Here is a 23,637-nt window from a genome sequence, read left to right on the forward strand (position 1 = left end):
ATAAATCCAAATACAAAAAAACAAAGCACAAACTACAAAAATACACAAAAAAAAAAACACACAATTCCAACTAAAAGAAGTTCAACAAAAAAAAAAAAAAAAAAAAACTAAAAGAAGTTAATGCTCGGATGAACTAGGAAGCGACTCAATGTACTCAAACATATCGGTTGGAAAATCATCGAAGAAACTATCTGGTGTAGCCGGGTTCTTGTATTCCTCTATGTTAATCCGACTATTGTTTCCCAACTCGAAAAACGGCAACTCCACTGAAAATCGTGAATCGTTTTCTGTCCCAGAAATCATTCCATTTCCAAACACATCTGAATCAATATCTTGATTTTCCAACATGACTGGAAGATCTAACACTGGTGGTTCAGGGAGGAGTTCTTGGAAGGGAAACTGCAATGGCTGAGGTAGGTCCATTGTTGGTTTATTCTCATCTGTCTGTGGGAATTCAGTACTTTCCGGTAAAATTGGTTCCAAATTAGGCATCTTTTGCTTCACTAAATCTGGTATTGCTACCATTTTTATCAATTCAGAGTTGTCCATATAAGAGGAAGATTGACAAGAATACTTCATCGACGAAGATGATGCTTCTTCGCTCACTGAATTGAGCGTCGGAGCCTAAACACAATCAAAAAGAAAAGAAAAAAAATTCAAAAAACGTAAAAACAAGAATCAAAAGTAATAGGCGAAGTTCGAAACTAAAAACTAAAGAACTCGAATTTATCCCTTAAATTCTTTACCTCCAAAGAGTCACAAAAAACAGGAGATTTTCCATGGTTTTTCTGTGGCTTTAAGGTTGGTGTTGATGTGTGTAAGATTCTTGCTAATCTTTTCCGTCTAGTACTCCAAAAATTCTTCACATCATTATCAGTTCGCCCCGGTAAATATGTTGCGATTTTCGCCCATTTGTTCCCGAATTGTGCCTGCAAATCAATCACTATCCTCTCCTCCTCTAATGAAAATTTGCACCCACTTTTTTTTTGAATTTTTCAGAATTTATCGAAAAGAAATGTCAATTAGCTATCATAATTGTGAAATGGCAAAACATAAACTTTCACAATTTATCATAAGTGTTTCTAATTAGTACATCTATCATTAATATCTTCCCAAATTTTCAAGAATGATTAACATAACATAACTTTTTACATTCTATACAAATCAGTAGTACTTAAATCCACAAATTGAATGATCGCCACGAAATGAAAATATTTTAAGTAAAATGAACGATATAAACATGAACTCGAAATAAAGAGAGACGAAGAAGTACTTACGTTTTTAAATTGGGTTTAAGCTTGTTAACCCATCGTAAACGACAAGATTTACCGGTTCTAGGAAGAAGCAGGGCCGGCCCTGAGCCCAAAGCAGGCAAAGCCTCGCTTTGGGCCACAACATGATAGGGCCACATTTTATGCCAGATTTTTAAAAGCGCTCCAAATCTTATAACTTTTATAGCTAGATTTTATGGGCCCCCAAAAATTATAAAACAAGAGAGATGGGCCACATTTTAAAACATGAGATCATATAGACCATCACCAGTTCAACCCACCTACTGTTGACCCATTTGGAAATTTAAACCCTAGTATTAAGTTGGCCCAGCCCCCAAGTTCTAAGTCCCTCTCTTTCCATTTCTTTCCATATCCCTAGTTCTCTACCCACAACCCACCACCGTCAAAGACAGCAAGAGTGCAAGACTCCAAGTTCTACCCCACCACCGTCCAACCCATCACTCCCCAGTCCCCACATCAATTTCATAGTTTATGTCTTCAAATTCCCAATTTCAACCCCCATTTCTATTTTCCACTCTCCATTTCTGGTCACGACTCTTGCTTATTGATCTAAGTTAATAGAACGATCTGCTGAGTTTTTTTTGTGCAGGTGGAGAATATAAAGGTAACTGATATTAAGAGTAGGATGGGGAAAATCATCCCATCATTTTCTAATGTTTTTTTTTCTGATTTTTTTGCTATAAAACCACAACTAACACTATCACTACCAAAAAAATAAAGCTAAAATTTCTTCGGTATTTTTTCTCAGAAACTAATGTTTTATTTCGGTCAAGTGACTCGGCGAGTTTCAAACTCGCTGAACCACTTAACTTGGAGTTCGACTAAGAATCTTTTTCCCTTCTTAATTCGTATTTTTTAGTGCAAACCGGAACTTCTCTGGTCTCTTTTCTAATAAAATAACTATTTAATATTTATTTTGGTTTAAAATAAAAAAGAAAGAAACCAAACTGCATAATTATTAACACAAGTTTAATATTCAAGCCTCACATTATGTGTAAGGAAAATGCAGAGAGTTTAGATTTAATTTTTTTTGCTTATGAAACGTACGTGGGCCACATTATTAAATCTCGCTTTGGGCCTCCAATATCTCAGGACCGGCCCTGGGAAGAAGACCTTTGGATCGAATAGAGCTCCAATCTCTTGGTCCATATTTTTTAACATAATCCATTAAAATTTCATCTTCTTCAACCATCCATGGTCCTTTCCTTATCATTACTACTTTATGATCTTCTCCTTCCATTCTTAATTACCAACCAAATCACAAATTAGGGCATACACAAACATAGACACACACACACACCCCTCTCTCTCTATCAATCTCTATCTATCTATCTCTTTCTCTCTCTCTCTAAGAGTGGGATTTGATTATTTTTTTTTCTTTGGAATTTGTTTTTATTTGAACTGGCGGTTAAAACGGTTATGGCCACTAAGTCAACAAACCCAACACCCATATTCCCTCTTCTTCTCGCAATTTGAAATGTGGGTCTCAAGTTACGTAAATACCCTTTAATTTTGTACCATTTACGTCTTTAGTACCCCGGTCCCAATTGATCGTGGGAATGTGGAGAGTTACAATTTTGCCCTTCGTCATGAAGAACGCAAAAACCCAAATCAGTATTCGACTATTCGGTATAAAGAAGCCTAATAAATACAGTGAACAAACCCCAGAACATTTTAGAATTGCCTCCCATTTTGGTGAAATAAAAAAAAATCTGCGAGAAAGACTTTATCAAAAGTTGGTCAAAGTTATCGGCTCAAGAACAATATCTTTTCATCCCGTTTCTGCCTTACACAGTGAGATGAAGGCATTTAGATTAGGGTTGGAGATGATAGAAGATTTTCTTTTATATGATGTAGACATAGAAGGGGATTCGAGGGTCATGGTCACTCTCTTATCCAACGATCAGGAATCGATCCCGTGGAGGCTGAAGCATGAAATAGAGATGATTCGTGTCAAGGCCAGAGACAGGCGGGTGAATTTCCACTACTGCCCTCGAATTGCCAATTCTGCCCCTCACGAGTTGGCGTATGAAGTTTTAGTCCCTGGGACTAATTAGAGTTTAATTTCGTGGTTAACTTTATGGTCATTTACCTGTGTATTTGACACTATTTGATTTATGGAATCTCCCGTTTCAAAAAAAAAAAAAAAGTTGGTCAAAGTTAGTTGACTCATTTTTTTGCTAATCGTCATACGGAAATCAATATGAATGAAATATTTTTTTTTTTTTATTCTGCACAACTCCACCACCATTTTTTATCCACTACCACAATGGTCACCGACAAGCGACTGTTGCCGACAACCTTAAATGTTTTTTAGAATCTTCATTCTACTGCGTCACTACATTCGACCACCATCAACTTTATTGCCAAACAAAGGGATAAGAGAAATGGAGAGAAGTTAAGTGGTATTGAATATTTTGAAAAAGGTAGTTTTTTTTTAATTGTTCAGCGTATCTCGAACCCTGACCTCTAGGGTGGAAGGTTATACCTTCTACCACTCTAACCAAGAGTTGTTGACTTGAAAAAGGTAGTTGTATTGGTAATAGCCCTAATGTCGTTAACTTATTTCTCTCTACTTAACTACTTCATCCCAGACACTTTATTTCTCTCATATCTGGTATCTCTCATCAAATTGACTAACTCATTAGTTAATCTACATTAGTCTTTAGGATCCAATAAAATATTTTAGGGTTAATTCCGTTTTGGCCCCTAATTTGTGACCAACTGGTCGTTTTGGCCCCTATATGTGTCCGGCAGTTCGTTTTGGCCCCAAATTGTGTCCGGCAGTTCGTTTTGGCCCCAAATTTTTGCCAGACATACCAATTTTTCCCTTGTGGCATTTCTGTAATTTTTTTTTCTTTTCCAAATTCTTTTCTCTTTCTTTATCTCTCTCTTTAATTTCTCTTTCTCTCTCTTTCTCAGGGATAGATCGTTGTGTGGTCAGAGCAGAGAAAAGAAACCCTCATTCTGATTTTCCCAAAATCATCATGGGTTCTTCACCAAAATAATTTTTCTAACTTAAAGTTGCTTATTTCAATTTGTGTTTTTCTTTAAGAATAAAATTTGACTACCATTAGATCCGATGGTGTAAGTGAGAGTCGAAACTTCAGTCTGTTTACCAAAAAGGAAAGCTAGATACTACACAAAAAGGTGATTAATGAGAAGATCTTAACAAAACCAGCAAGAGGAGATGATAAAGGATTTGTTTGGCCAAAGTTGTTTATTTCTCTCTCTAGGAAAGAAAAAGAAGAAGATTTCATGGGGAAGATCTTAAAAAAAACCTTAGTTATGTTCCTAATATCAAATCCCAAATTCCCATTTTCTTCCAGAAAAATCAATCCATCACAATTTTTTGTCAACCACTCAAATCTTTTATTTGGGTAAAATCTTTTCTAAACCCATTAAGAATATTTTTAGATCTAAATTTGGGTGTGCAACTTTTTTATTTTGTGCATCTTACGGAACTTGTTAGGGGTTCAAAAAGAGGTACGAAACAAGAGAGAATTTAAGTCTTCATGGAAGGTACTTTTAGTTTCAATTCCCATTTCACAAATCTTAATTTTGGGTTAGTTTACCATTTTGATTTCATCTTTCCAGTTAGGTACTTCTTTGATTGTATGGAGACTAAAGATTCCTTTAGAAGTGGGTTGGTTTGTTAATTCACTTTTTTATTGATGATACAGACCATAGGAATGAAAGACATGGGAGTGATGGAGCAGGGAATTGTTAGAGAAAGAAAAAAACAGATTTAAACCTAGAGGATTTATTTTACTTTAAGAATTTTGATTTTTAACTACAGGGAGGAGAGAGAATCTGAGTAAGGGAGCAGGGAATTGTTAGAGAGAGGAAGAAGGAAAATTTTTTATTTTGCCTAAACCACAATTCTCATAGTGACTCTTCTTGAGTTTGTGTTTCTCCAATTCATGTTAGATTTCAAGGATTATTCTCCAACTGATTCTACTCAGATTTGTGTTGCGAGAATGTTATGTTGCCGATGGAAGAGAGAGGTGAGAGGATAGAGAGAGAGACAGATGAGCGAAGAAGGAGAAATGAAATAAATAACAAATAAGTCAAAGACAGGAGAAATTAAAAATGAGAAAAATAAAAAAAATAACAATTTACAGAAATGCCACAAGGGCAAAATTGGTATGTCTAAAAAAAGTTTGGGGCCAAAACGAACTGCCGGACACAATTTGGGGCCAAAACGAACTGCCGGACACATATAGGGGCTAAAACGGCCAGTTGGTCACAAATTGGGGGCCAAAACGGAATTACCACATAATTATTGCTACCCATTTTCAATAGCTCGTTTACTTATGATTTTTCAAAAATTATCCAACTTTTTAATTTATGATTTATCATGTACTTCAAATAATACAATCTCACCAACTCAAATAATACTTATATAGTTAAATCAGTAGTTAATAGTGATACGATAAGATCTAAAGTATTTTTAACAAATTGTCATTCTAACTAATGGAATGAATTTCTCATCAAAAAAAAACTAATGGAATGAATTGTTTGATCGTATGATATATATATATAGTTGAAATCTATGGAAGCAAAATAATATTATGAACTTGGATTTACGTGAAAGTTAATATCTTTTCATAGTTAAATCATCTCAAATTTGAATACAATTTTTTCTAGACCACAATCATAATTTGGTCCATGGATCCTAAGTTCTTTTTTGTTGAACTACCTTAGTTTGTCTTGTTACTATAATAAAATCTCGTAGGTAATAAACTACCTTGCATGGAGGAAGACTTGTCCCAACTTTTGAGAGTACATTGTATTCTATAAACTACCTTAGTTTGTTTTTTAGTCTCTACCTTTGTTTTTTTTCTTGAATTTGACTTGTATAAGATGTAACTTCTTTTTTCTGTTGAAAGATGTAACTTTTTTTTTTCCTGTTCAAAGATATAACTTGTATAAGATTTAACTTCTAATAGACTAACAATCAAGGATATAATAGTTGTTGTAGGTTATTTAAGATATGGTCTTTTGGTCTTAAAATCATCCTACCCAATATTTAACGAGACAGACAAAAATAAAACATCACTGAATCTAACTAGATTTAATTATATTCTCTAAGTTAGATATCATATTTGACTTAGAGATGAAAAAGAAACATACTTTATTATTTGTGTATATATTTTTTTTTTTGAACATACTGTTTGTGTATTTGATCATTAGAATTTCTAAAAAGGATTTTGTAGACAAGAATTAAAAGAATAAAAATATAATATTATCTCTATTAAAACTCAATGAACATGTAGCTAAAGTTTACCTCAAAACAAACCCTAAAAAGCAAAGCAAAGACACACTCACCGGAAAGAAAAGAAACAATTGACCTAATAACCTTAACCGATTGATCAATGTTGAAGTATCAAACAAATTGACCTAATAACTCTAACCCATACCAACAACCTTATCCATTACTTTCGAATTTTTCAAATTTTAACCCTACCCTTTTTTTATTCTTCATCTTCCACTTCATCTATGGTGAACCAATACGCAAGGGTCGAAACTGAATGCTTCCACGACGAGGCGGCATAATCAACACATCGACAGCTTGAGGAGCAAGAAGATCATTATCAGACGTAAACCCATATTCGATCAATTTTCGATTATATTTATCTAATGTCTTACCCATAAAAGATAGTTTAAATTCAATACTCATTAAATCTTGTGATCCCTGAATTATTCTTAACCTCAATTTATCCAATGTGTCACTTAATCCTATACCATCTAGATAAAAAGATTTTAACAATTTTTTGTTTGACCCTGGCTTAGGTATATTTATTAACAACCCAATCATATCTGATTTTGAACTAGTTGATTTACTTGCAGACAATGAAGATGATGGATCCAAATTGTAAGAAAGAGATTCAGGGGATGATTGATCATCTAATTCAATCAAATCTGATTCTGAACTACTTGATATACTGGCAGACGGTGAAGTTGATGGAAGGTTGTGATAGTAATCTTCATTAATATAAAGATAAATACAAGAACCATGGTGGAGTTTATAAGATTTGATATCCATATAATCATCCATATCTAATCCATGAAAGGTGAATAGTTCTTGTTGAGAGATTGGGTAATCTAGAATTTTGGAAATCTGTTTTTTGATTGAAAGAATTGAATCTGTTAATCTTACTGTAATTGGGAACTCCTTGTGATCATCGGGTACTATAATGTTGAGTTTCATTACTTACTTTCTCTCTTTCTTGATCTTTTTCTTTTTCTTGATCTTTTTCTTTCCTTCTCTCTCTTGATAGCTCTTTCTCTCTCCTAATTTCTTTTTTCTCACACTCTGTCCTGCGTAGAAGTGAATTTATAATGCTTCTTGTATCCTATTACTATTATGACTGTGTTTCTACTTTTTTTTCCGATTTTATCGGACATTGATTACAAAAAGGAAAAGTCCAACCGAAATCTGAATTCTTAGCCCTAATTTTGCCATTTCCGGTGTTTAAGTCGGTGAAGAAAGATGGGCTTTTCAAACGGACCGAATTTCCTTTTCCAATGCGTCTAGACGACCCGCATGTGGGAACCGTCTGTTGGACCGTCTTGTCCACGTGGACAAGACGCCAACAAACATTCCACGTGGTCATCTTCACAGCAATACGTGAGAGAGGAATTGCCTAGAGGGAGAAAGATATTTTTGATTGAAATAATCCAAAAAACTCTCTTTCTAAATCTTCTTCTCACAGTTTCAACAAAAAAATCTTCTTCTCACTCAAGATCTGTTTTTTATGGCTTCTGGATGAACAATTCATGACCTCTTCATTTAGGGCAAATTAATTTCATCTTCTTTAACCTATCCAAAATTAGGGTGTTGTCCTCTTGAAGAACATGACTCCAAACTTAGGTTTCCTTCCAAGTCCCTAAGGCCATGTTTGGCGCGCGGGAATGGAATGTCATTCCCGGGAATCACATTCCCGTAATGCGATGCCTGGAATCAGATTATTTTGGTTTAATGTTTGGTTCAACCAGGAATAGGAATGTAAATTTTACGAAAGTCCTGTTATATCCTTTTACTCAAACTACATAAATTATAGGTCAACTTTGTTATATATATTTTAAATAGTTTTGTCTATTCAAATTTATAGATATGAAATAATAACGTAATACACTAATTTAAGTTGTATTTAAAGATTTACTTAAAATAAATAAGGTCTCGACTAATTTTTTTAAACGTTATGAAATCGATTTTTAACGAACAAAGAGAAAGAGAGAAGAAAAAAAACTAGAGATATCGAGAGAGAGTTACGTTTGAGCGAGAGAGGGGGGGAGAGAGAGGGTGTTGGTATGGTGGTAGTTGAAACCCTAGATTTTAAATTTTTTTTAGTAAAAATATTATGAGAATTCTAATATTTTATCAAGGATTATTTTGTCCAAAAATATTAAATGAAATCATTCCCGGGAATGGGAATCACAAACCCACCCCCCTCCCTGTGTTTGCTATTACCCCATTTTGGGGGAATTCCATTCCTCCAGGAATAGGATTCCCCCTGCATTCCCGCGAGCCAAACAATAGTCGGGAATGTGATTCCCAGGAATCACATTCCATTCCCACGCGATTCCCGCGTGCCAAACATGGCCTAAAATCAAACTATATGAAGTCTATCGCTTGATCAATCTTTGTTCAAAATTAGGTTTTTTTTCTCAAAATCCTAGATCAATCATCTCCTATAAGTGGATTTATAAGATCCAAAAAAAAAAAATCTTCTTTTTCCCCTTCGGGATTTGGAAGAAGAGATTTCTAGTGGAAGAAATAAACACAAGTTATGTAAAAACAAGTCTTTAAAATTCTTTAAGATTTGATTTGGTAAGTAAATCAGTCTTCACTATGTTCATCTGCTTTTTGTTGAGAGATATCTTCATCTGTTTGGGATCCTTACTTTGAGTGAAGGATGAAGATGCTTTATCCAAAACCCCCTGGTGTGAGGGACTAACTAGAGAGAGAAAGGAGGAGCTAAAGAGACTAAGAGAGAGAGTTTGATAACTTTTAGTTTCTCTATAGTCTATCCTGTCCCTCATCGTTTTTTAAAAAATGACTTGGAAAGTCTGTTGGCGTCTTGTCCAAGTGGACAGGACGGTCCAACAGACGGTCCATAGAATACGGGTCGTTTAGACTTTTCCTTTTCCAATACTATTATTCTCATGATTATCAAAACCCTAGGTTACTACCTCCACCGTTGTTGTCGAAAGAGGATTGGCGAGTTGCTCAGCGTGTTCAGGCAGGGACATCTTCTTATGGTGGAACTTTAAATAAGAGAAAAGAGGAATTGATCGATGATCAATGGTAACTCTGCTTTTCTCGTCACAGTCTGGCAGAAAATGGGAATGCGAGGAACCTAACTCAGCATGACCGACCTTCTGCGCAATGGCTTGAGAGGGACACTGATGGTTTAATTGGATTGGCAGGTGTTGGATTAGCGGCAGAGACGAAAAGCACGGGCAGAGACGAAAAGCCTAGCCGACGTGCTCCAGGTACTTGGTGGATTAAATGATTTTACGTTTGCATAGTTATGGTATTTAGGGTTACTTTGAATGTGTTGTTGATTTCTATTCATTCGGATCTCTTGTTATATGGTTCCTCCTTACATCATTTATTCCTATTTTGGTTGTGAAATTGGTAATTTGGAGCAAATCTTACAAATTAATACTCTCGTTTACATATTTAGGAATTGTACTGATTCACACGACGTCTAATTGAATGAGCTTAGTTAGCAATAGAAGCTATTGAACTATTAATGTGTTTTGTAGTAAATAAAAAACCACTTAGTTGATTTGGAAGAATCTCGTCGATGTTGTTATTGAAACTGTTATTGGGTTTGGAAGATATGAACTTCCATTTAATCCCAATGATAACTCTTTCATGACTCCATTCATGTCGGAAATTCTTTCTTGGCATTTTTACGACATCCTTTTCTTTTAGCGTTTTTTGCGTTAATATGGACCTAGTTGAATCCTCCTTACAAATGGTTACATGGTTAATTACTAGTACTCACCAAGATCGGGTCGCCTATTTCAAATTGTAACTAGATGCGAAACATGCAGTAATTTTGAGAACTAAATTTCCAGTTTACGGATGTGGACCCAGGACTCCTCTAAAATATTTGTAGAAGCCCAATATGGTAAGTGTCGAACACTATAAGATACGTTGTTGGTTATAACTGTGGAATCATTCGCATTGTTATGTATGTGATTGTCGATAGTTCGGAGATAATTTAATATTGTACTACTTCCTAGAGTGCATCAGGTATCTGCTTGAGCTCACTTAGGTAATTCCTATTGTGGCATGACTTTATTTACTGTTCTAGGAAGGACTTTGCCGACCTACTCCTGTATCAAATCATCTGTCACTCCCAGTCAGGCGCCATGGTTCTGATGATTTCGTTGGTTCGTCTATGTCGAGAAGTACAACCCCTGACGCTCAGCCAGCTGCGAGGTTTATAGGACCTGGTGTTCCTCCATTTGGGGGAAGAGTTAATGCTCGCAACATGATGACTGATGTCTTTGGAAACTATGTTATACAAAAAAAAAATTGAGCATGGTACTGAAAGTCAAAGGAAGGAGTTAACCAACGAGCTTATGGATCATATTTTGCCTCCGAGTCTTCAAATGTATGACTGCGGAGTGATTCAGAAGGCTTTGGAAGTGGTGAATGTGGATCAGCAGACTCAAATGGTGGCAGAGCTTTATGGATCAATAATGAAATGTGTACGTGATCAGAACGGTAACCATGTAATCCAGAAGTGCATTGAATGTGTCCGTCAGACCGGATTCAGTTCATTATCTCAGCCTTTTACGGGCAAGTTGTGCCACTCTCCACTCATCCATATGGTTGCCGTGTTATCAGACAGTCTTGGAGTATAATGATGCAAATACACGACACATTATAGAGTTTGACTCGTACTCCTCCCACTCGATATTTTTATCACATCACATGATATGAAAAATTAGTTTTTTATTATTGCAATATCAAGATATGTGGTCAAGAAGATCTAATTTGTAATAGACTAATAGTCAATGATATAATAGTTGTTGTAGGTTATTTAAGATATTGTCTCTTGGTCTTAAAATCATCCTACTCAGTATTTAGCGAGACAGGCAAAAATAAACATCACAGAATCTAATTAGAATTACTTCTATTCTCTAAGTAAGATATCATATTTGGCTTAATGATGAAAAAAAAAACATACCATACTCTTTGTCTATTTGATCATTGGAACTTCTAAAAAAAAAATTACACAAGAATCAAAAGAATTAAAATATAATATTATGTCTATTAAAAACCAATGAACATGTAGCTATAGTTTTAGCTCAAAACAACCCCTAATTAAAAGTAAAGCAAAGACACACCAATTGAAAAGAGAACAAACAATTGACCTAATAACCTTAACTGATTAACCAATGTTGAAGTATCTAATAAATTGACCTAATAATCTAACTGATACCAACAACTTTCATCCATTACTTCAAATTTTTCAAATTTTAACACTACCTTTTTATATTCTTCATCTTCAACTTTAATTATGGTGAACCAAGACGCAGGGGCCGAAATCGAATGCTTTCAGGATGAGGCAACATAAACAACACATCCACCTCTTGACGAGCAAGAAAACCATCATCATGCGTAAACCCATATTGGATTAATTTTCGATTATAGTCATCTAATGTCTTACCCATGAAAGATAGTTTAAATTCAGTACTAATTAAATCTTCTGATTCCTGAATTATTCTAAACCTCAATTTATCCAATGTGTCACTTAATCCTATACCACGTAGATAAAAAGATTTCAACAATTTTTTCTTCGATCCTGGCTTTGGTATATTTATAAATAATTCAATCAAATCTGATTCTAAACTACTTGATATACTTGCAGACCGTGAAGTTGATGGAAGGTTGTGATAGTAATCTTCATTAATATAAAGATAAATGCAAGAACCATGACGGAGTTTGTAGAATTTGATATCCATATAATCATCCATATCTAATCCATGAAAGGTAAATAGTTCTTGTTGAGAGATTGGGTAATCTAGAATTTTGAAAATTTGTTTTTTTATTGAAAGAATTGTATACTATAATGTTCAATTCCATTACTTTCTCTCTCTTGATCTTTTTCTTTCCTTCTCTCCCTCAATAGCTCTTTCTCTGTCCTGTTTTTTTCTTTCTTTCTTTCTCACACTCCTGTCCTGTGTAGACTGCCAAAGTGAATTTATAATGCTGTCTTGTATCCGAGTACTATTCTGACTGTTTTCACTTTTTCCGATTTTATAGGACAGTAACTACAAAAAGGGAAAGTCCAGCCGAAATCTGAATTCTTAGCCCTAATTCTGCAAAGTGAATTTATAATTCTTAGCCCCAATCTGAAGATAGTTCGGCTTTTCAATCATGCCGAGTTTTCACGAGGTCATTTACGTAAATTGGTTTTTGATTAGGGATTTCCGGATTTCATAGTTAGATTTTGGTAAATTAGGGTTTGGAAAGAGAATTTGTTACACATGTTGGATTTAGATGTAAGATCAAATGCAAATGGGTTTTTTGAGCTTACCCCCTCAACACTAATTAGCAATTGAGTTTACCCTTTCAGTAATTAGTAATTGAGTTTACCCCCTCGTATTTATAATTTTTGACAAAACTACTAAGAACATGTTTGACATGGGATAATAAAAATCTTTTTTTTTTTTTTGAAGCCAAGGGAAACATTTCCATTCATAAGTGATAAAATCACGATTTTACATGGACAATAATTCTTATTTTTCTCCTCTGAAAACTTCATGAGAGTTACATACCTTTAAATTACAAAGTGCCTCATGAAGGAAAAGAAATTGGACTAGACACAGACACATTGATCGATCCTAAAGATCGAGAAAAAAGACCCTAAAGGTCGACAAAAAGATCCTATAAATTTGTGAAAAGAGACCCTAAAGGTCTGACAAATACTATAATAATAATAAAAGAACCAACGCTGCTATCACCGGAAAATTGTCGTCGTCACCGGAAAACTGCCTCCGTCATCGGAGAACCGCTTTCGTCACCGGAAAACCGCCGCCATCACCGGAAAAACCATCGTCATCCAATTACCAAAGTATAATGAAAAACTAAATAATAAAATCAAACAAATTAAATAACGTAGAAACAAAATCAATATTTGATCATATTACCGACCAAATCAAACAATAAAGTAAGGTGGAATAACTACGGAGAATCATATTGAAGAATAATTGCTCTTGATAGTCACATTTATTTCACGTACGCCAAACATGACCTTTATGTCGTTGTCAAAAATAGTAAATCTAACGGGGTAAGTTCAGAGATAATTTAATGTTGTACTACTTCCCCAGAGCTCATCAGGTATCTGCTTGAGCTCGCCGACCTACTCCTCTATCAAATCATCTCTCACTCCCAGTCAGCCGCATGGTTCTGATGATTTCGTTGGTTCGTTTATGTCGAGAAGTACAACCACTGGCGCTCAGCCAGCTGTGAGGTTTATAGGGCACGGTGTTCCTCCATTCGGGGTGAAGAGTTAATGCATCTGATAAGAAGAATGTTCTTGGATCAAATGCCTCCATTTGCAGCACTTACTCATCAGCAGAGGCTGTATATTGCGCCACATTTGGGAGATGGAATGGGAAATTCTGCATTTCCTTTAGCAGTATCTGGAAGTCCTATTTTACAAAATGAGTGCATCGATCCCTTGTTTTCCTTATAAGGTAAGAGGTCCGGGCAGGAGGTACCCTGGGATCTTGGCTATCTGGTAATGTTAGAAATATGGATCATCGTTGTTAGAAGATTTTAACACCAACAAGACCAGGAATTTTGAGCTATCTGAAATTGTCGATCATGTAGTTCAGTTCAGTGTGGATCAATATGGTTTTCGTGTTATTCAGAGGGTCTTGGAGTACTGTAATGATGCAAATACACAACACATTATACTGGAGGAAATAATGCATTTTGTTTGTTCTTTAGCTTAAGATCAATATGGGAATTATGCATGTTCTCCAATACGTGAAACCGCTATAATCAATAAGCTTGTTAGGCTAATTGTAAGCATGAGCCAGCAGAAATTTGACTAACTACTTCATCCCAGACACTTTATTTCTCTCATATCTGGTATCTCTCATCAAATTGACTAACTCATTAGTTAATCTACATTAGTCTTTAGGATCCAATAAAATATTTTAATACCACATATAATTATTGCTGCCCATTTTCAATAGCTCGTTTACTTATGATTTTTCAAAAATTATCCGACTTTTTAATTTATGATTTATCATGTACTTCAAATAATACAATCTCACCAACTCAAATAATACTTATATAGTTAAATCAGTAGTTAATAGTGATACGATCTAAAGTATTTTTAACAAATTGTCATTCTAACTAATGGAATGAATTGTTTGATCCTATGATATATTTATATAGTTGAAATCTATATATGGAAGCAAAATAATATTATGAACTTTGATTTACGTGAAAGTTAATATCTTTTCATAGTTAAATCATCTCAAATTTGAATACAATTTTTTCTGTACCACAATCATAATTTGGTCCATGGATTCTATGTTCTCGACCACGTCCTTAATGCCTCTCTTAGTTTGTCTTGTTACTAGAATAAAACCTCGTAGGTAATAAACTCCCTTGCGTAGAGGAAGACTTGTCCCAACTTTTGAGGGTACATTGTATTCTATAAACTACCTTAGTTTGTTTTTTTAGTCTCTACCTTGGTTTTTTTTTCTTGAATTTGGCTTGTACAAGATGTAACTTTTTTTTGTTGAAAGATATAACTTGTATAAGATTTAACTTCTAATAGACTAATAGTCAAGGATATAATAGTTGTTGCAGGTTATTTAAGATATGCTCTTTTGGTCTTAAAATCACCCTACCCAATATTTAACGAGACAAACAAAAATAAAACATCACCGAATCTAACTAGATTTAATTATATTCTCTAAGTTAGATATCGTATTTGACTTAGAGATGAAAAAAAAAAAACATACTTTATTGATTGTGTATATTTTTTTTTTGTTGAACATATTGTTTGTGTATTTGATCTTTAGATTTTCTAAAAAGGATTTTGTAGACAAGAATTAAAAGAACAAAAATGTAATATTATCTCTATTAAAACTCAATGAACATGTAGCTAAAGTTTACCTCAAAACAAACCCTAAAAAGTAAAACAAAGACACACTCATTGGAAAGAACAGAAACAATTGACCTAATAATCTTAACGGATTGATCAATGTTGAAGTATCAAAATTGACCTAATAACTCTAACCCATACCAACAACCTTCATCCATTACTTTCGAATTTTTCAAATTTTAAACCTACCCTTTTTTACTCTTCATCTTCCACTTCATCTATGGTGAACCGATACGCAAGGGCCGAAACTGAATGCTTCCACGACGAGGCGGCATAATCAACACATCGACAACTTGAGGAGCAAGAAGATCATTATCAGACGTAAACCCATATTCGATCAGTCTTCGATTATATTTATCTAATGTCTTACCCATGAAAGATAGTTTAAATTCAATACTCATTAAATCTTGTGATCCCTGAATTATTCTAAACCTCAATTTATCGAGTGTGTCACTTAATCCTATACCATCTAGATAAAAAGATTTTGACAATTTTTTGTTTGACCCTGGCTTAAGTATATTTATTAACAACCCGATCATATTTGATTCTGAACTACTTGATTTACTTGCAGAGAATGAAGATGATGGATTGAAATTGTAAGAAAGAGATTCGTGGGATTACAAAAAGATATTGAATATTTTACAAAGTGGAAGTGAATTTATAATGCTTCTTGTATCCGTGTACTATTGTGATTTCCACTTTTTTTTCGATTTTATCGGACATTAATTACAAAAAAGGAAAAGTCCAACCGAAATCTGAATTCTTAGCCCTAATTTTGCCATTCCGGGTGTGTTTAAGTCGGTAAAGAAAGTTGGGCTTTTCAAGGAACCGAGTTTTGACGAGGTAATTTACGCAAATTGGTTTTTGATTAGGGATTTCCGGATTTCATAGTGTTAGTATTTGATTAGATTTTGAGTAAATTAGGGTTTGGAAAGAGAATTTGTTATAGGATTTAGATGTAAGGAAGAAGTTGAAGAAAGGATTAAGAGTAAGATCAAATGGAAATTTAGAAGATAGTAATATTATAGGAAAAGATATTTAATATTTTACTAAGTGGAAGTACTCCTCCAACTATAGATGGAGGAGTACTTCAATACTATTATTCTCATGATTATCAAAACCCTAGAGTTACTTTGAACGTGTTGTTCATTTCTATTCATTAGGATGTCTTGTTATATGGTTCCTCCTACATCATTTCTTTCTATTTTCGTTGTGAATTTGATAATTTGGAGCAAATCTTACAAATTAATACTCTCATTTACATATTTAGGAATTGTATTGATTTACATGACTGTCTAATTGAATGAACTTAGTTAGCAATAGATACAATTGAACTATTGGTGTGTTTTGTTGTAAATAGAATACCACTTAGGTAATTCCTATTGTGGCATGACTTTATTTACTGTTCTAGGAAGGACTTTGCCGACCTACTCCTGTATCAAATCATCTCTCACTCCCAGTCAGTCGCCATGGTTCTGATGATTTCGTTGGTTCGTCTATGTTGAGAAGTACAACCCCTGACGCTCAGCCAGCTGCGAGGTTTATAGGACCTGGTGTTCCTCCATTTGGGGGAAGAGTTAATGCTCGCAACTTGATGACTGATGTTTTCGAAAACTATGTTATACAAAAAAAAATTGAGCATGGTACTGTAAGTCAAAGGAAGGAGTTAACCAACGAGCTTATGGATCATGTTTTGCCTCCGAGTCTTCAAATGTATGACTGCGGAGTGATTCAGAAGGCTTTGGAAGTGGTGGATGTAGATCAGCAGACTCAAATGGTGGCAGAGCTTTATGGATCAATAATGAAATGTGTACGTGATCAGAACGGTAACCATGTAATCCAGAAGTGCATTGAATGTGTCCGTCACACCGGATTCAGTTCATTATCTCAGCCTTTTACGGGCAAGTTGTGCCACTCTCCACTCATCCATATGGCTGCCGTGTTATTCAGACGGTCTTGGAGTATAATGATGCAAATACACGACACATAATAGAGTTTGACTCGTACTCCTCCCACTCGATATTTTTATCACATCACATGATATGAAAAATTGGTTTTTTATTATTGCAATATCAAGATATGTGGTCAAGAAGATCTAATTTTTAATAAACTAATAGTCAATGATATAATAGTTGTTGTAGGTTATTTAAGATAATGTACTTCAGTTCAGTGTGGATCAATATGGCTGTCGTGTTATTCAGAGGGTCTTGGAGTACTGTAATGATGCAAATACACAACACATTATACTGGAGGAAATAATGCATTTTGTTTGTTCTTTAGCTTAAGATCAATATGGGAATTATGCATGTTCTCCAATACGCGTAACCGCATGAACAAACCGCTATAATCAATAAGCTTGTTGGGCTGATTGTAAGCATGAGCCAGCAGAAATTTGCTCCCAATGTTGTTGGAGGTGTTTAACTTGTGGCAGTCTTGAAGAAAGACAAATTTTGGTAAATGAAATGTTTGGCTCCTCTGATGAGAATGAACCTTAAGCTATGATGAAAGATCAATTTGGAAATTATGTAGTGCAAAAGGTTCTCGAGACATGTCATAATCATACCCGTTAGAGGCCGTGAGTTAATTCTCTCACGCGTGAAGGTCCATTTAAATACTCTCAAGCGTTACACATATGGTAAGCACATTGTTGCTCGCGTCGAAAAGCTCTTAACTACTGGAGGAAGGCAGATAGAGTCGTCGTACTTTTCGTGAGTCCTCAAGGATATACCATATCTGTGTAGCCAAGTCGAAATTGCAATTGATGTCTTTCACATTTCTTAGCAAGATTGCAAGATCTAATGTCTTCTAAGCGAGCTCGAACTTAAATTAACATCTCTGAATAATTTTGACATAAACTCCAAAACTCTATTGGTCCCAGGTTCAATTCCTGAATGAAGTGGATTTCATAGTTTATGGAACTTGGGTTATTAAGTTGTTAAGCTTTAGGTCATAGTTTAGTTGGGTTATAGACCCGTTCATGTAGGAGTTTGAATTAGGTGGTTATCGTGTTTTTCACATCGTTAATGTATCAATGCAATTGTAATGACTATTGTAGATCATAGTCGATTTCCAGAAAAAATAAATAAATAATAATCTAAGATTAATCTCTTCTTGTATTCTAAAATATCTTTGGTCTTTTCTTCTAACTTTAGGTAACCACACAAAATTCTATAATCAATCTTAGATCAATCATTTTCTTCCAATTTAAATGTAAAAACATATCTTACTACATTGATTATATATATAGCCCGCAATTGATTGACCAGTTGGTTGTTTATCCACTAGAAACTCCGTTTACTTCGTAATTTAACTTCCCCGGAATGACCATCTACATAAGTGGAGTCCAAGTCGTAGTCGTAGATGATGAATAATATGTGTGGGAGACACAGCTAGTAGTAAACGAAGAATTAATCTATCTGAAGTTCTATGATGCATCAGCTTTTGACGTTCTATGATGTAACTGAGACCAAGGAATTTTTATAAAACTAAAGTGCTGAGCTTTGACACAGGCTGTATCGGCTAAGAAGCAGCAGAGCGGCAGAACCTTTTTTTCACCCCAGCACTTCGGCATTTAAATTGGCAGTGACAACCCACTAGGGGCCAAACACAGTCTGCTCCCCCACGGCCACAAGCCAAGTAACAACCACGTCACTGTAACTTAAGATACTAGCCCTTGGGGGACTCTGCTTCATCGTAATGCATATGAACTTATTGGATCCTGAAGAGCGATCAAACTTGAACGACGATAAATGTTAAGACACTGGACAAAAGAAGGGTTAGGACCAAGGTTCTAATAGTTTTCGCAGATGATCTAAATCATCATATGCTTGATGTAAAAAAAAACTTCAGGCATCAATAAAAGCCCAATCATCTTTTTATAGAGAACTGAGGTTAGATGAAGGCATCAACCAGGTCGTTTCATTTCAGTAAACGAGAATTGAAATGAATCCGATATGTAATCTAATTTACTGAAAGAGAATCTTGATCTTTCTGACTGACAATCAACTGCAAACAGCTTTAGTTACTTCCTACACCTGAAAAATTCATCCATTGAAATTCGGCAGTACAGTTAATTACCTTAAAATCTAGGATTTTGATTAAGCCCTTCGTCAGAAATCTTGTGTTGTTCCTTGTAGAGGGAAGCTGTGACTTGTGAGCAGATTTGATTTTCTCACTCAAAAACTTAGAAGATGGGAGATGGTAAGAAAAGCCTGGAGATAGACAGACCAAAAGCATCTCCAAAGAAGGAAATTGTGATACAAATAGGAAAGTAAAACAGGCATGTTATATAAACTAATTCAAAATCGACACCGTCGGAAACCAAAATTCTCACAGATTGATTTTTCCAAGGTAAAGACGGTATCTAGAGGCATATCTTAGGATATATTGAAGTTCTAGAATACATTTTATTTATAACGTTGGATCAGTCACAACGTACATCAGCGGATCTCTAACCGTACTCTACTGTGACTAAATTTACATGATCCTTTCAAGGATTAGATATCGAAGTTAATCTATAAAGTATTTATTACTAGTCTTTTGCCCAACTTGGACCTTTGGAAGCTTCGGATTTCATCTGACTACTTTACACCGAATAATATAGTTCTCCTCCATCGGAGTCCTATTTGCTGAACTGAACTACGCATTTTCATTTATGACCAACCACAAATAATTAAACTCCAACAAGAAAAGTTCTTTCAATTTCTTCGTAACATTGGCGAGCTCGAATCCAGCAAGTTCTTTGTCTAGGAGAAATGCTAATGTGAACAGACTAGGAAAGCTACATTTCTTCTTCCATCACTAATCGGGCCAGACATAAATTTCTCTCTTATGAGTTTTTTCTTCAATAAGTAGTAGGCCAAGCAATAAATACTAACTTAGGGTGTTCTTTCTTAACGTAATTTAAGAGGACTCGGAAGCTAGTGCAAATGAACTTTTTCAAATTTGTACCAAGCTCCCTTTTTTATGTTTAATAGAACGGAAGTGCATCGTGTTTACTAATTCTAGTAGGTCCCCATTCATTTCTACGTGTAACATCTCATCTATTCGACTATCAAAGTGTGAGAAGTGTCCATCTCTTATAATATGCAGATATAGAAGTACTATTGTCTACGAACGAACTAGTTAGAAGTGGCAACAAAAGAACTACCATATAAAACTAAAAACTTCACATAATAGTTGGCATCAAACCAACCGAGACCCGCAAAAATAATGAAATTTTATCATCATTTGCTAAGATATGTGAAACGAGGAGGTAAAATTGAAGTTGAGCAACTCAACATTCCTATTTGAACTTCGTCGTGTATTCTTTTACGAAGAATCGAAGTTGAATAGAGTTCATTACCTCTAATAAAGCAAACAAGCCGGAAATAGACTCCATGCAAATATGCAATTATTCAAATAGACTAGAATCAGCAGAAGCAAGTAAAACTCTAAATTGTGCTCCACAATAGTAAAATGGGTTACGGACAAAACATTGTAATCAATCAATAGTACTATCCAAGCGCCACCACCATGGGAGAGGCTGAAAATCTAAAGAAAAGAGAATAAATTCTCTTTATGGACTTCATCTGTTTATTGGTATTTACATCAAACACAGAGACACTACACTATAACAACCACCATTACGAAATTACCACGATACTATTTATATATCTTTCTTTCCCCTTTTTCTTTGTTTTAAAACAAAACCATAATTCTATTGTATTATACTACTACCTCTTTGAATTCGAGTTCTTTGTGTTGAAGCAATTAGTCACCAACTCTTCCATAAACCCTTCAACAATCAAACTCCAACTAGGTCATCATCATCAAATTTACCTCTGCAATAATCAAAATCAGGGTTTTGGGTCATAATCATAAGGGTTTAAAGAATTAACTAAAATACTAATTGGGGAATGAAGAACACCAAAAAAAAGGTCTTACCTTTGCAGAACCATTAGGAACAGTATATGAATCCACACTAGCTCCAACCATCCATAATCCAGGGAAAACATTCTGTAAGTCATAGCAAGCTTCATTAGCAGTCAATCAAAAGAGTCTAGAGAGAGAATTTAGAGAGAGAGAGAAGGGGGAAATGAAAGAGCTAGAAAATCTTACATCTAATTGATTCTGGACAATCTTTGATCTCTTTTTAGGTTTCCGGGGAGGTTTTGATCCAGTCAGGACGAAGAAATCCAATTCGATTTCTTCACGAGAAAGAGAAATCCAAAATTTCCTCTTCTCCTTATTCTCAACAGTTTGTCCTCCTTCAATAAACCCTCTCAATCTAAGTGATTTCGGCAGATTCTCTGTCTTCTCTCGAAACTCACCATTTTTGTTAGCTCCTGCTCCTCCTACGACGTTAATCTCAGTTGTTGGAGTCTTAAAAACTCTTCTAGGTCTAAGATTCCATGGCTTCGGCGTCGTTTCTTCACCTTCCACCACCACTCCTTCCGACTTATTAACCTTCTCCACCGCCGCCGAACGGTGGTGACGATTTACTGAATTCAACTTGACTTCATCAACTACGATATCCACCGATTCAGAGAAATTAGTCTGATTCTTCTTATGTTGAACAGGAGAATGAGATGATCGGTTCTTATTAACACTCTTCGAAACGATCAAATTCTTCGGATTTTGGAATTCTGGTTGTTGTTTGTGATTTCCATGAATATTAGGTTGAATTTGAGTTTCTGAACAAGAAGAAGAAGAATTATGATGAAGTGGTGAAGAAGATTGTTGTTGTTGTTGTTCAGATGAGTCGATGAATTTTCTGTGTAACTTATTATTCTTACCCCAATAGGGCAATGCGAAATTGTGGAGGGCTTGAGATCTTACTGGTCCAGACTCCATGAATGAAGGGATTCTCTTGATTGTTCACTAATTCAGCTCTTGATTTCCTCAACCTCGATAGGGATTTCTAGGGTTTCTTAACAGAGAGAGAGTAGTTTTGGTGGAGAAATGAGAATGAGAGATAGAGACGGGGAAGTAATTGTAGTAGTATGGTTTTTCCAACAATAGAGAGATAGAGACGGGGACATTGTATATGTCTAAGTCAGTGGGTTGGACATTTGAAATGTCTAATGTCTGAGTATTGATTTGAAATGTCTAATGTCTTAATATTGACATAATTTTTCAAAATCTTAGAGATTGCATGTTCGATTTCTAGAAGAGGTGGATTTCATGGTTTATTGAATTTATGTTATTAAGATATAATCTTAGAGATTGCATGTTCGATTTCTAGAAGAGGTGGATTTCACGGTTTATTGAATTTAGGTTATTAAGATATAAAATGTCGTTGGGCATGTTTACTATCTAGGACTGCAGAGTCGACCTAAACCTTTACAAGGCTCTAGACCAATTACAAAATTGGGGCCCTCCGGATGAGTTCTTATGATTCTTTTCACAAAATTTATAAAGAAAAATGAAGCTAGGGGGACTCACTCCTTGCCTCCTTTGTCACTTAGGACGTAGCCACAAAACTATTAGAGTGGTAAGTTTATCGTCTTTACATGAAAAAATGTTATAAGACATTGCAAATTTAGAATATTCGGGCCAATTTAAAATTATCAGTAGTTTGCCATGAAAATTATATCTTTATGATTCTGGTCAATCTGAAATGATTCAAAAATTTATAGACTTGTTCTAGTCCATTATAGCTAAGAACTCACTTTAGGCTCACTTGAAATCATCTCTAAAATAATACTAAACATTTTTCAAGGGTGGTTAAGAAGAATCGCGTATGGTCAATCCAACACGATTCAAGAAAAAAAAGGGGCGTTGGGTGCTTGGCCCGCACTTATAGCATCTTGGGCTATGCTAATAGAGCTAATGTCTTATAGTATATTATGGTTTTTTTTTGTCCAAAGAGATTTAGTCGGATGCCGACATCACCCATGCCTAATGACACAAGATTGAAGAAAACTAAATTAAAAAGAAATTTAATCGTCAAATACCAGAAATGTCGAAGTAAGAAAAATTACACAAAAATGAAGCCAAATGAAACAAAATTTGAAGCCAAAAGACGCCCCATCAACGTGTTATTGGCGCCCCGCTCAATACAAAATTTCCGAAATAGAGAGGCGATATAACAATTAGAGAGTCGCCTTTAAAATTACCCAAATAAGAGCCCGTTTGGCTCCAGGGACTGATGGTGTCCTAATTTTCGCGGGAAACATTTTCAATTCCTATGGTGGAAAAGT

The 23,637-nt window shown here is 35.1% G+C and overlaps 2 protein-coding genes and 1 pseudogene across 3 annotated transcripts; 1 reads left to right on the top strand and 2 right to left on the bottom strand.

Annotated features, from left to right (window-relative positions):
• Positions 1–117: 117 nt before the first annotated feature.
• LOC147569717 (transcription factor DUO1-like) lies at positions 118–2,579 on the bottom strand. The gene is made up of 4 exons (XM_086663333.1): positions 2,406–2,579; positions 1,278–1,356; positions 747–978; positions 118–624 (listed from the first exon to the last, which is right to left on the bottom strand). The coding sequence occupies exons 1-4, from the start codon at positions 2,530–2,532 to the stop codon at positions 118–120; spliced, it is 945 nt and encodes a 314-aa protein (XP_086519459.1). The 5' UTR covers positions 2,533–2,579.
• A 6,635-nt stretch (positions 2,580–9,214) lies between these two features.
• Positions 9,215–18,314, top strand: LOC147569718 (pumilio homolog 4-like; annotated as a pseudogene). Its single transcript, XR_015234947.1, has 7 exons — positions 9,215–9,244; positions 9,368–9,728; positions 9,766–9,794; positions 10,628–10,840; positions 13,769–14,212; positions 16,961–17,407; positions 17,656–18,314. The product of XR_015234947.1 is annotated as a pumilio homolog 4-like (transcript).
• Positions 18,315–20,987: 2,673 nt separating this feature from the next.
• Positions 20,988–22,524, bottom strand: LOC147569719 (uncharacterized). The gene is made up of 3 exons (XM_086656235.1): positions 21,554–22,524; positions 21,380–21,451; positions 20,988–21,276 (listed from the first exon to the last, which is right to left on the bottom strand). Exons 1-3 carry the CDS (start codon positions 22,286–22,288, stop codon positions 21,271–21,273), a joined length of 813 nt encoding a protein of 270 aa, XP_086512361.1. The 5' UTR covers positions 22,289–22,524; the 3' UTR covers positions 20,988–21,270.
• Positions 22,525–23,637: the final 1,113 nt, after the last annotated feature.

Source organism: Eschscholzia californica, unplaced genomic scaffold, assembly GCF_041429995.1.
Source record: "Eschscholzia californica isolate CP2 unplaced genomic scaffold, dmEscCali1.0.p SCAF_1, whole genome shotgun sequence".
NCBI lineage: Eukaryota > Viridiplantae > Streptophyta > Magnoliopsida > Ranunculales > Papaveraceae > Eschscholzia > Eschscholzia californica.